This window comes from Apodemus sylvaticus, chromosome 5 (assembly GCF_947179515.1).
Source record: "Apodemus sylvaticus chromosome 5, mApoSyl1.1, whole genome shotgun sequence".
Classification (NCBI taxonomy): Eukaryota; Metazoa; Chordata; class Mammalia; order Rodentia; family Muridae; genus Apodemus; species Apodemus sylvaticus.
This window is the reverse complement of record NC_067476.1, coordinates 61022000-61035617: the sequence shown is the minus strand read 5'-3', so window position 1 is coordinate 61035617 and position 13618 is coordinate 61022000. Positions and strand designations below refer to the sequence as shown.

At 38.1% G+C, this 13618-nt stretch overlaps 1 protein-coding gene across 1 annotated transcript in view; it reads left to right on the top strand.

Moving 5' to 3' along the window:
- Nckap1 (NCK associated protein 1) overlaps positions 1-13618 on the top strand; it is a 75948-nt gene that overhangs the window by 43468 nt on the left and 18862 nt on the right. The window contains exons 14-20 of the mRNA XM_052182792.1: positions 917-998; positions 2887-2945; positions 6580-6725; positions 8368-8500; positions 11051-11170; positions 12055-12194; positions 13285-13416. Coding sequence (XP_052038752.1) covers positions 917-998; positions 2887-2945; positions 6580-6725; positions 8368-8500; positions 11051-11170; positions 12055-12194; positions 13285-13416 — 812 coding nt within the window. The remainder of the gene's footprint in view (positions 1-916; positions 999-2886; positions 2946-6579; positions 6726-8367; positions 8501-11050; positions 11171-12054; positions 12195-13284; positions 13417-13618) is intronic.

Sequence of the window (13618 nt, the reverse complement as noted above, 5' to 3'; positions counted from 1 at the left end):
CTGTTGAAGTGCTGTGGATTGAACTAAGGGCCTGTTCCCTGCAGAGCTCTGCTGCTGAGTGCCAGCTCACGTCCCTGGTCTTCATTTTCTTAACCACATACACAGAGCTTGTGTGGATTTTACTGTTTTATTGTGGTCCTGCTGCTGTGAACATGCTTAGTCACACCTGAAAGCTTGAGTTGGCGGTTTTTGTCTCTTGGGTTTTTGTATTTCATTTTGTTGTAGGTTGGTTTTCTTGTGGGGAAGGGGGTCCTGTTTTTGAGGCATTTTTTTTTTTACACACACACACACACACACACACACACATATATATATATATATATATATATATATATATATGTATGTATGAAATAACCTGTGTCTCCAGTTTTGACACAGTGCATATTCATATACAACAGCACACTTGACACAGAACATTGCCAGCATCTTTCTATGCATTTTCATGGTCGGTCTCTCACAGCTCTTCTTAACAATAATGTCTTGTAGCTGGGTGGTGGTGCACACCTGTAATCCCAGCAATCTGGGAGGCAGAGGCAGGCGGATTTCTGAGTTCAAGGCCAGCCAAGGCTACACAGAGAAACCCTGTCTCAAAAAAAAAAAAAAAAAAAAAAAAAAAAAAAAAAAAAAACCAAAAACAAAAACAATGATGTCTTGTCACTACAATTTTGCCTTCCCGAAACTTTTTCATGCATATGGAATCATACTTTATAATCATTTTGTTTTATGCCCTTCTTTTAGCATAGTGCTATTGAGAATTATGTTTGTTACAGATCAGCATTTAATTCCTTTTTCTTCCTGAAAAATAATTCTGTGGTGTTGATACTTGAGCTTATCATCATACGAGTTTATCTGTCCATGTGCCGACAGACTTGTAAACTTTCTAACTAGATGCCTTTCACATTACTTTTGTTCTCAGAATCTCTCTGTTTGCCCTGAAGATGAATCAATCATCATGTCCTCTTTTGTTAACACTATGACTTCCCTAAGTGTAAAACAAGGTAAGCAGCCCATTGTCTTTCAGTTAAGCTTCAAGTTGTATTATTAAAAAGAGAGAATTTTAACAGTTAAGTTTTATAAAATTGTTTCTTTCATTGTTGGTTATATTTTATTTTACCTTTATCTTGATTTAGTTCTTTCAGAGGAAAGTTTTCCAAAATGGGTTTCAGATGGTGTTCATAAAAATGTGTAAGAGTTATTTTGCCTTCCCGAAGGCAAAATTTTATAATATTGATTAGTTAGGAGAAAAAGGCACATCTCCTGACAGAAAGGTCAGCCAGAGTCCTGAGCATTGTGTGTGGCTCTGTACACCTTTGACAGCAGTGTGCTGTTGTAATAGCATGTTATCTGCAGCCAGACGCCATGGGAGCCTTCAGTGCCGGCCAGCACTGGGGAGGCTGAAGCAGGCCAGCTTGCTCCTCACAGAGTTCCAGAGAAGCCCTGATCAGAAAACCAAGTGCTAACGATAACTTAGTCCTTACCGGTCATCTTATATATATTTTCCTGTTTAATCCACAACATTCAAAAAAAAGTTACTGCTTTTGTTTGTCAGATTTGGAAACTATAGATGTCCCTAAGGGGTTTGAAAGTTAACCTTTCAATTATTTGTAACTAAGAACAGTTGTTTGAAGTTAGATATGCCAGCTCCAAAATCAGTGTTGTGCCTACACCAGCTGGCCACGGTTTGAACCTTCTGTTCCAATAGCTTGTTATATTTTAGTTTTCTTTATAAAAAGATATCAAACCCTCTGAAAAGATCAGGATGAAAAGCATATATTTTAGTTCTGTCAAGGTTTATGCTTAGTAGATAGTAAGGAGACTGCTACAGCGTTGGTTTTAATGCTTGCTTTGTGTGACATTGTGTGACTCCAGCATTCTAACCGTCACACTGCTCTCCTACTGTAAGCACAAGAAGACTCAGAGCTCTTCAAAGGAAGCTGCTATCTTTTGGCATAGTTGTCTACTCTCCAGGATTCGAGAAGTGTTGCAGGCTTAGCTCTTATATTAAATTTTGTTGCCTTACTTTTTTACTTAGGAAATTCATTTAGCATAAGCCATCCTGACTAATTTTCAATGTGTTACTCAGTTAGGTATATTCAGTATCTAAGCACCAGTCACCAGAGATTTTTTTTTGTTTGTTTGTTTAAAAAATTGGAACTTTGGTGCTTAAGCTCCTTTTTCCACTCCTGCAAATTATGACATCATTCTACATAGTGTTTTTGTAAATTTGCTTGTAAACACTTATTAGTGGGGTTGTATAGTTGTATCTTTGTGACTGTGACTGGCTACTTTTTTTTTTCTTTTTGTGGGGTGGGTCTCTTCTTTGTCCTCTAATTTTTTTCCATAATCCTTCAAGTAGATAGGAATTAGATGTAAGCCACTAATAATTCTCAGTTCTGACTCACTGAAAATAATGTCAACATTGTCCAGTGATATGCAGAATCTCCTTCCTAGTTAAGGCTGATTTTCTTTGGTAATTAATTTGACATTTTATTAAAATACTTATTTTCAGCAAACACGTAAGTTGCTTTCTGTTTGGGGTATTTTGAACCACTCTGGTATGACAAGGGGTATGTGGATAACACTTTTTCTTTTCAGTTATATGCTGGGAAATTGAATTGACTCATCTCTTTTTATTGTGTTTATTTCGAATTCATTATTTTTGAGATGGGATCTCACTAGGTAGTTCTGGCTGTCCTAGAACTTACTGTGTAGACCAGACTGGCCTCAAACCCAAAGAATTCTTCCTGCTTCTGCCTCACTTGCTGGGATTAAAGGCCTGCACCACTACACCAGCTGTCTTAGCTCTTAAAGTATAAGGTATAATTAGCAAATTATAAAATCATTAATTTGTTTTGTCCCCCCCCCCCTTTCTTTCTGTTATTGCAGTTGAAGATGGGGAAGTGTTTGATTTCAGAGGGATGAGATTAGATTGGTTTAGGTTACAGGTAAGGATAACTTGATTTGTATTGTTCTATTTTGTTTGAATACATTATAGTTTTATAACTTTATGAATTAACTTACTGAAAAGATGTCTTATGTGCTAAACCACAAACATGAAACATTTTGTAAATTATTAAACCTATAATATAAATTTATTTCTTAACAACCCAATGTAGGTTTTTAGTAAAATAGGTTATGCTTTTATAATATCCATAAATTTATATACCTAGTTCTCTTGATTATCCTGATTCATATATGTAAAGTTAATTAGAAAGCACAGTTTTTTCATAAAGCATATTTATAATATAGCTATGAACTGAAAAATAAAGCCATTTGGTAAAAACTTGGGCTTATATGCAGTGCTTGGTATAAATCATATTTTCATTATAATACCAGAGCAGCTGCAGACAATATGTAAACAAAGTTGTGATATATTTCAATGAAACTTTATTTATAAACATAAGCAACTGGGAGCTGGAGATGGCTCAGCAGTTAAGAGCACTGGCTGCTCTTCCAGAGGGCCTGGGCTCAATTTCCAGCAACCACATGGCAGCTCATAACTGTCTGTAACTCCTGTCTCAAGGGATCCTACATCCTCACAAGTATACATGCAGTCAAAATCACCAGGGTACATAAAATAAATAAATTACTAAAATATACAAAGAAACTGATCAGTAGTGTCTGGCACCTGATCCATTAACCCAAACTTTTATTTCTAAACTATAGAACTATTTAGTTTTAGACTTCAGTAATGTCATTTCACATATATTTTTTGATTATTTAAAAAAAAAAAATCAACCCTGGGCTGCAGAGATGTCTCAGCAGTTAAGAGCACTGACTACTCTTCCAGAGGTCCTGAGTTCAGTTCCCAGCAACCACATGGTGGCTCACAACCATCTGTAATGGGCTCTGGTGCCCTTATCTGGTGTGTCTGAAGACAGCTACAGTGTACTCATATAAATAAAATAAATAAATCTAAAAAAAAAAAAACTTAATTATCTTTGTGTAACTATAAGCAGTAGTTGGCTGTCTTTATTGTGAAGCAAAGAGAAGAGGGATTTACCCTGTTTGAGAGTTTTATGATCTAACTATGGAGACAAGGCTTACAAAATAGTAAAAATAAAAAAAAGTTGAAAGTCTTTAAAGACTGGGGCTGGAGAGAGGGTTCAGTAGGTAAGAACATTGTTGACTCTTCCAGAGCACCTCAGTTTGAGTCCCAGCATCCACATGATGGCGCACAGCTGTCAGTAACTCTGGCTTCAGGAGATTTGTTGTCCGCCTCTGGGCACTATGCATCCAAATAATGCATAGACATACATGTAGGTGAAGTACCCAGACATATTAAATAAATAGATAAATGGAGGTTTTGTTGCTTTAAAAAAAAGGATTGAATTAAGAGATACCACAGATATGACTGTTAGTTAATTATACCATTAAAATTGAAAAATCTAACAATTTTGAATTACACAATGTTTGAAAGATGTGTGGAATTTGAATACAATGGCAGCTTGTTGGAAATGGACAAAACTGAGTTAGGTTTTCTTGTAAGTAGAAAATAAGGGTGGCAGGACTTTTGTCACTCACAGCTGACTCCAGATTGAAGAATGAAAGTGTTGAGACAAACAGCTGTGGCGGAGGAGAGGCCAGGGGTTCTCCCCCACACCATCCATGTGTTTTTACAGTAGAGCAAAGGCATCAGAACAAGGTTCTGGGGAATTTTCAGTTGTGTTCTTTGCCCTCGCTGGAGTCCTGTCCAGTGATTCTAAGATATTTTTTTGTTTTTAATTTTTTTTTATCATTTTCATATTTCACTTTGGGATTTCTTTATCTCTGCATTATTAGCCATGGTCTTTTCCCAAAGGATCACACTCCCTTACCACCTTAGACACTGAGGCACCTTCAGTTCCCTTCCACATGTTGTCTTCTCATCTCTCTTCTCATCTGTTTGATGGATCCTTTCTTAAACGTGGTTTGGGAACACACTAATACAGAAGGTTGTTTTCAGTCATTGCAGTTGGCAATACTCCTGAATCTCTTTCCACAATGTTACTTAGATTCCGAGAATCAGTTAATGAAAATACTAGATAAAGGCATGGCCACAATGGACTTCTCTTTAAGACAGATAAGTAAAAGCAAATAAATATAGTTAGGCTTGTTTTTTGTTTTTGTTTTTGTTTTTTTATGATGTATTTTTACATCAGAAATTTGAAGTGTTTCTTATTCTCTTCCACTTCCTAGCAAACAATAATGAAAACGTACAAAACTGCACTTTCTGACTTGTTGCTATAGGGAATGGTAATATCATCTACCTGAAGGCATCTTATCACTGTAAGATTAGAGATTTAATTTTTAATCTTGCTTGTAAAACATAGTTTCTTGTCATTCCATGGGTGACAGGGCATGGAGTTCTGAGACACAGTGACTTGACTTTCCCAGCATGCACATCAGCGTCTGTGCATCCTTTCCTTCTGTCTGTGACTCCTACTGAGTGTGTTAAGGCCGTGCAGATGAATGCCGTGTGTGTAGTGGGCATGCTTTGCAGCCAAGAGGTCTTGAGCCTGAGGAACTTCCTATTCTCTCAACAGTATGCGTGCTTCTTACTGTTTTAATGCAAACATCCCTTGCTTTTCAAGTTTCATTGCTAACCGTGCAACCCCAATAAATAGCCGTGGGAATGAGTAGTCCGGGTCGTGCATCTTTTACTTATTTAACAAACTGTTGGAGTTAATGAGACCCACAAAGATATGCCTCCTAACAGCCAGAACTGCCATCAGCAGCTGGAATTCTGTTGCCCATCACATCTGGTTATTTCCCTCAGTGAATTATCTGAGTAGCCATCACTGTAGACAAAGCCGTCACTAACTGTCCGACATGTTGCCAGCGTGGCCGTGGCCGTGACCGTCTAATGGGATTCTGCCTCTTTTTGCTTTCTAGCTACATCCACTTTCCTGTTTCTTCCGTGTGCTGCCAACTTTCTTAAATATGAACTGACCATTACACAAAGCCCTCAGGTTCACCCAAGGTCTTGAGTCCTTTACGTGATATATGATCCGATTGAGTCTCATTCTTTACCTTCTCCTCCTTTGTTTGCACTCAAACCCTGGTCACTCTGACCAGTGCTCACCTCTGAGCACTGTGTTCTCTGCTGACGCTCCACCCTTCTTAATGTCCACTGTTCATGGATGGGATTCTGCTTTTGATTTGGCATCTTAGTTAGGGAGTTTTAGTGAAGTCTTACAGCTTTCTTTGTATGACCCATTTTAATTTACTTACTTGCATGCGTTTGTAGAAGTTATCAAATTAGTTTAGTCTATTATTTTATCCAGTTTCGTGTATGTGTGTAGATGGTTCTGGACAGGGCACACATATGGAGGCCAGGAAAAACTCTTGAAATTGAGTTTGTTCTTCCACCATGTGGCTTCAGGGATTGAACGAGGTCATTTGGTTCCACTGAAAACAACCCCACCTGCTAAGCCAATGTACCAGCTCCTACTGCGAATAATTGTAGAAAAAGATGTTTTGATACAAAATTTTAGCTTAAATGTTTTTCAGTAATGGACTTTTTGCCTCTGTACAATGACAAGCTTTGAGTCATTAGTCTATTCCTAACTTCTGTTATTTGTTGTTGAACTGCTACAGGCGTACACTAGTGTCTCCAAAGCTTCACTTAGCCTTGCAGATCACCGAGAACTGGGAAAGATGATGAACACAATAATATTCCATACGAAAATGGTAGATTCCTTGGTGGAAATGTTGGTGGAAACATCTGATCTTTCCATATTTTGGTATGTTGTAATTTTCCTTAAATCTAAACTGGAAATGTCTTATTATGAAGCTGCTTGATTGTTTTCTGTTAGTATCTATCTCAAGATAGCTCAGTATCAGATTCTTAACCATAAATGGAACAATAGACTTCTATAAAAACTTTGTAGCAAGCTGGGTGGCAGTGGTGGTTTGTACCTTTAATCTGCGTACTTGGGAGGTAGGGACAGGTGAACACCTGAGTTCCAGGCCAGCCTGGTCTACTGAGTGAGTTCTAAGACAGCCAGGGCTACACAGAGAAACTTTGTAAGGAAAAGAAGCCTGCAAAATTGAGATTTTTATGTCTGGTTGTAGTTACTTGTAAGAGCAGCCTGGTGTGAACTTTGTTGCATTTTGTTTGAAGATGTGAGTCTCACATTAAGGGCTTGTTTACTTATTTAGTGAGTGTAACAAGGTTGTGGATAAATCAAAGAGAGCAAGCATGGAAAGTGATAGCTGGTCACCATGGCTGTAGTGTAGACACTTGTGTCACAGTGCTGTGCCGGCTGCTCCTTGCACGTTCTAAACACAGCCTCTGCGCACTTAGCACTGCCGTTCACAGTTCTCTCATTCCCTCTCCAGAAAGCTTAGTTCTTAAAGGGAGGTTGTGTTGTTGTTTCCTTCTTGTCTAACACACTAGATATTTAATAAATGTTGGAACGAATGACACAGCAAAGTCAGACCAGTAAACAAAGCTTCTGTTCACACTGGAGTACTTGGACTCTATAGCTGTGTGGTAGTGATTTCGTTCCCTGCTTCTTGGCCTGGTAGACAGGTAAACTGGGACACCATAGTATATCCTGGTGCTTCTAAAGCGCAGAGATAGATCTGACTGGATAGTGATAATGGTGTCTAAGTGTCGCATAGCAAGGATGGTCAGAGGGTTTTTGATTTATCAGCTTGTTAGGTTAGCTTTTATTGTCCTGGAGAAGAAGTTACCAGGAATGAAAGCTTGCTTCTCTGAGAAATACATTAGTCCATTCACTTTTGGGGTTTAGATTTTGACTGTATGTTAAATGTACAAGAATTTTAAGATTATTTTGACCCCTCTGTTACTGTCTCAAAACCTGTCCTAGAAAGACGGTGACATTTTTTTGTTTGGATTCTTTTTTTAGATGTAAAAGAGTTCCTCTTGTAAAAGAATACAATTAGAAACTTCTTCCTGCTTTCTTAGAGATAAAAGCACTTTATATAATGTTTAAATTTTTGTAATTGTCATATTTGCTTAATTTGATTCATATTTTAAAAATTGATGGCATGATTGTTTAGTTGATAATATTTTTCTCAGTGATACTTAAAATAATAGTAGTCCTTTAATAGATAATTCCATAACCCATGGTAAAATTTGAAGAGTTTTGATGTATTCATATTCTATAGGTATTGCATATTACCTGTTTAGGTTTTTATTTAAATTGAATTGATATTATACAAAGAGTATTATTCTGAGTGAATTATTGACATGTGAAAGTTATTTTGAGGGGTAAATAACTGTTCTTAAGGGAATAAATGTGATCAATTGGTAACCTTTATTCACTCAAGGGAATTAACCAGCCATCGGGCGCCATATCATCTGTTTGTGTAAGCTGTGAGTGTAGATGTTTGACTGTTTTCTGTCTTTCCTGACAGTTTTTACAGCCGTGCTTTTGAGAAGATGTTTCAGCAGTGCTTGGAGTTGCCCTCGCAGTCCAGATACTCCATTGCCTTTCCTCTGCTCTGCACTCACTTCATGAGCTGCACACACGAGCTGTGTCCTGAAGAGGTAACCTCAGCCGTGCCGGGCTGGCCGGCCTAAGGCAGTAAAGCTAGACACTCAAGTATTCATGAGGACATAAGTACTGAATTTTTCTTCTCTTCTAAACCATCTTTGTATGGAATCAGAGAAATTCTTGAATAGATGAATGATAAAACAATGATCAGTAAGATATGATAGAGGAAATAAGAATATATGTGGGTGAATAGATATGAACATATATCAATCATTTGTCTTTAAAATAACTGATATGGTTGGTATTACTGTTTATAGATTTATATATATATATAAATTAAATTTCCTTACTTTTCATTCTAATACTGAAAAGACTTGAAAATTGAATTTATGGAGAACCGACTTGTTAACATCATGGATATGTTAGACAAAACCCAGGTTTGCTGACACTTGTGAGACAGATATGAACTTATAGTTCCTGAGGACAGCTAATTAGTAATTTTGGAGATCCTAGGTATCTGTCAAAAATGTACTGCATATCAAAAGGTATAAAGTTCTAGCTTGGAAAAATAAGTTTCATTGATCTGTTACACTGCATGGTGACGTAGTCACTGATAAAGAGCTGGGCATGGTAGTGTTCCCCAGCACTCAGGAGGCTGTGGCAGGAAGATTGCAAGTTCAAGGCCAGCCTGAGCTACCTTGAGAGACCACCTCAGAAAATAGTAATAATAATGACTATTTTAAATAGCTAAAATAAATAGATTTTTAATGTCCTTACTACAGAAATCAAGTTGGTAAAGTGATTGGCTCTTTCTACAGTGTACACCCAGATCATAGTGTCATGATCCTGGGAGTTCACAGTGTGGTGGAGTGCTTGCTGGGTGCTCACAGGTCCTGGGCTCATCCCCAGAATAAGAGAAAACTATGAAAACACATAGCATCATATTGTATTCCCAATAGATGTGGTTATCATTTGACAACTAGTAAGGAAATAAAATGAAAAGATGTTTTATCTGGTCTTAAAAAAAATAATTTTATAAGTGTGGCAAGACTATACACTAAAAATTGAGTACTTTTTTTTATAACTTAGTGTTTACTCTCTTTTCTTAGAACTGCAGAATATGTTGAAAAGAAACTTGAGGTAGCATATCCCTAGCTTGTGAGTACTGTATGCGATGAGGTCAGAGGAAGCTTGAGGAATATGAAAGGAAGACATCTGTGACATGCTAAGAGACCCAGGCGAGACTGGTGACCCTAGCCTGTTGTCCCTGCCACTTCAGAGGCTGAGGCAAGAGGGGGCATGGTTAAAGGCCAGGCGGGGCAACATAGCGAGAACCTGTCTCAAAATAAAGGGCAAAAGAAGTTTGGAGATGTCATTTATGGGTAGAATGCTTGCCCAGTTAAATGGGCATGCCTCTGGCTTCAGCCCACTGCGCGTGCTCCCCCGCCCCACCCCCGCCCCAGACTTCTGAGCTGCCTCCCCATATGCACCAATATTTCACTATGTCTGGCTACAGTGTCTGGATTCCTATTACAGTTTATAGGTCATTTGAAATTAATTTCAAGGTTTACAGATTCAGAAAATATTGCCTTGTAGGTCAGATATTTCTTTGTTCTATACCTTTATTTTAACAACATAGAGACTTTCTGTATAATACATGAATATGAAAGACAGAGAAGGAATGTTTCTTCTCCTTGTAAAATTTCTCATGTATAGTGGAGAATTTATGGCTGCATATATGTGATATAGTAGACATTTTTGACAAAAATCCACCAGACAGCTACAAACCACCAAAATTAAACAAACACTGACTCCAGTGGAAATAAATTGGTTGTGTATTACATAGATAGATAGATGGATATAAATATATTTACCTACAGGTATGTTAATAATACCCTGAAGTGAAGCACACCCTCCACTCTCTCCAAGTTCAGAGATTGTGTGCTCAGTTTTGTTTGTCTTTTCCCATCCCTAGGAAGCAGGAAGGGAGGAGAGAATTTCAGAAATTTTAAGTATCTCCTTTATTTTCCCAACTTAATTTCTAATACTTTTTTTATTTATGTATTTGAGTTCTTGTGTGTTTACTACAAAACTGTGTCAGAATTTATGTATTAGATGTAAATGTTAAAGTTATTTAAGATTAGAAAACTCTACATAAGTCTGCACATGTACATCATATACCTTATTTTTAAATATTGAAAAACTAGATTTAGAACATGGTGAATTTGAATGATGAAATATATAGTTTATTATTTTCCTTTTTGTGATAGGGTCTGAGTCTTCTGCTCCTTCTGCCTCAGTTTCCCCAGTGCTGGGATTACAAATGAGTGCTACCATACCTGGCTAAATACATAGTTTTATGCTTTACAAATAGAGATTTTTAGAAGACTGTTCTTAACTCATAATTTTTTACACTGTTACCAAATGTATAATATTTTATATGAACACATATAGCTTGGTTTTGGCTGTAGAGAAAGCAACACACATACACTTCTCCGTCCTTAGAGCAGACGAGGTCTGTCCCTGATTTTCCTGCTCGTGTAAAGTGTTTTGTTGAGATCATGTCCTTGTGACCTGTGTTCCTTCTGTCTTCTGCCCACCAGCGCCATCATATAGGAGACCGTAGCCTTTCCCTGTGTAATATGTTCCTGGATGAGATGGCCAAACAAGCCCGAAACCTCATCACCGACATTTGCACAGAACAGTGTACTCTTAGTGACCAGGTAATAATTTAAGTTTTTCAATTATTTCTTCTATCAGTGTTAGAATTAACCTTAGAAAAACATCTATGGCTCTGCCAGGTGGTGGTGGCACATGCCTTTAACCCAGCACTTGGGAGGCAGAGGCGGGCTGGTCACTGTGAGTTCAAAGACAGCTTGGTCTACACAATGAGTTCCGAGACAGTCAGGCTACACAGAGAAATCCTATCTTGGAAAAAAGAAAAGGGGAAAAAAAAAGAAAGAAAATGTCTGTGTCTCCATCTGTAAAACCTTTTTCCCAGATTGCTTGCAGTATAAAAAACCTTTGCTCTGGCTTCACTCTCAGGACCCTCTTGAGAGTAAAAACTACTATTTTTTAAAAGATTAATTAGTTTATTTTATTTATGTGAGTACACTGTAGCTGTTTTCAGACACCCCAGAAGAAGGCATCAGATCCCATTACAGATGTTTTGAGCCACCATGTGGTTGCTGGGAATTGAACTTAGGACCTCTGGAAGAGTTGTCAGTGTTCTTTACCACTGAGCCATCTCTCCAGTCCCCAAAACTATTTACTCTGTACTTTATGCCCTATTATATAGTATGCCCACTAGATACTGAACAGATTTAATTTCTTCTTTATAGGCCATTTACATAATTATGGTGACTATTATATCTTACTCCATAATTGCCTGGTATGTTTTTTGAATAATCACTTGAATAAATCTTGATACTTGAATAAGTTTCTGCCTCCACCCTGCTGTGTAGAGCCTGTGATCTAGATAGGTAAAGTACTCCCTGGTTTCTGTCCTATTGCTTCCTCGTACCAACCCAGCCAAGGTATCCTGCAGTAGTTTATACATTCAGAGAAGTCGGTGCAGCAGTATAACATCATTTTTACCCAATTTCAGTTATTGCCGAAGCATTGTGCCAAAACCATCAGTCAAGCAGTGAATAAGAAGTCAAAAAAACAGACTGGCAAGAAAGGGGAACCTGAAAGGGAAAAACCGGGTGTGGAGAGCATGAGGAAAAACAGGCTGGTAGTGACCAAGTAAGCTTCTGCGTCTCCTGTCTCTGCTCTGGTAGTGATTCTTATCTCTTGGGGTGTTAGAACTGAGACAATGGTAGGAATTAAAGAGATTCTTTTTTTCTAACCCTTACAAAACAAAACTAAACAAAAATCCTTGTAAGTTTGATTAGCTATTATTAGTACTGTTTCCTAAAATGTGCCCTTATTGCGACAACATACTCAACCCAAGTAATCTAAGAAGGAGAAGTGTATTTTGGCTCACAGTTTGAGGGTACATTCCTGGCGGAGGAGGCATGGAGGCTGGAGCTCGGGGGCCCCGGACACGGTACCTGCAGCCGAGAAGCAGGGAGCGGAGCGGAGCACTGGCACTCAGCTTGCTTCTCACTATTCCCTGGGCTAGCTCACGGAATGACCCTGCTCAAGACATGGCGGGTCCTCTGGCTTCCCTCTGTCAGCCCTCACAGACACACCCATGGGTGTTACCTAGGTGACCACATCTGTCAAGGTGACAGTCAATATTAACATCACATAGATAATAGGTGGTATTTGTCTTCATGTAAAGAATGCTAAAGGCCAGGAATCTGTCTCAAATCTTCTGAGGTGTATTTTTAAGTCAGGTCATGGAATTAGCACTTGGTGATGCATCAGAATATTTTGAAAAACAAATATGCTAGCTTATACTCACAGTAATTAGTTAGCATTTTGATTGTTGGTTAGGAAAGCAGAGGTGAACAGTAATTGGGTGAATGATTTTTTTTTGGTGAATGTTGTACCTGTTCCTAAGATGAAGAAGCCATTGCCTCTTTATAAACAGTACTTCAGTTGCGATAGCAGATTAACATGATCAGGAGGAAGTTATTGCTGCTGAGGGTCGAATAAGCGCCTCTTTTTGTGGTTACTCAGTATATATATTATTACCCAAATGTAGAGAAATACGAATGATCCTGCTTAAGTATTGCTTGAGTTAGATATAAACATTTTGAACTATCAGTTTAAGAATAAAAAAGTAAAATTCTGCGGTATTCTCTGTAAGTCTTGCTATTTTTATGAAATTGATTTGGAATTACCTGTGATGAGATATCATCTAATTATTATTTATTCTCTTTTTTAGCCTTGATAAGTTGCACACTGCACTTTCGGAGTTATGCTTCTCCATAAATTATGTTCCAAACATGGCGGTGTGGGAGCACACCTTCACACCGAGGGAGTATTTGACTTCTCATCTGGAGATCCGATTCACTAAGTAAGAGAACACACAGACTGCTGCTACTGCTTCATTTAACAAGTTTGTTTTCCTTTCCTGATGCCTATCCAGTTCCAGCTTTTATTAGAGATACTGAGGTGAACTGGTGCCCTGCAGATAACATCGAGCCGAGAATCATGTGGAGTAGTGAACTGAGGCCGACTGGCAGCAGGTTCCTGCCCCACACCTACTGCTAATTACT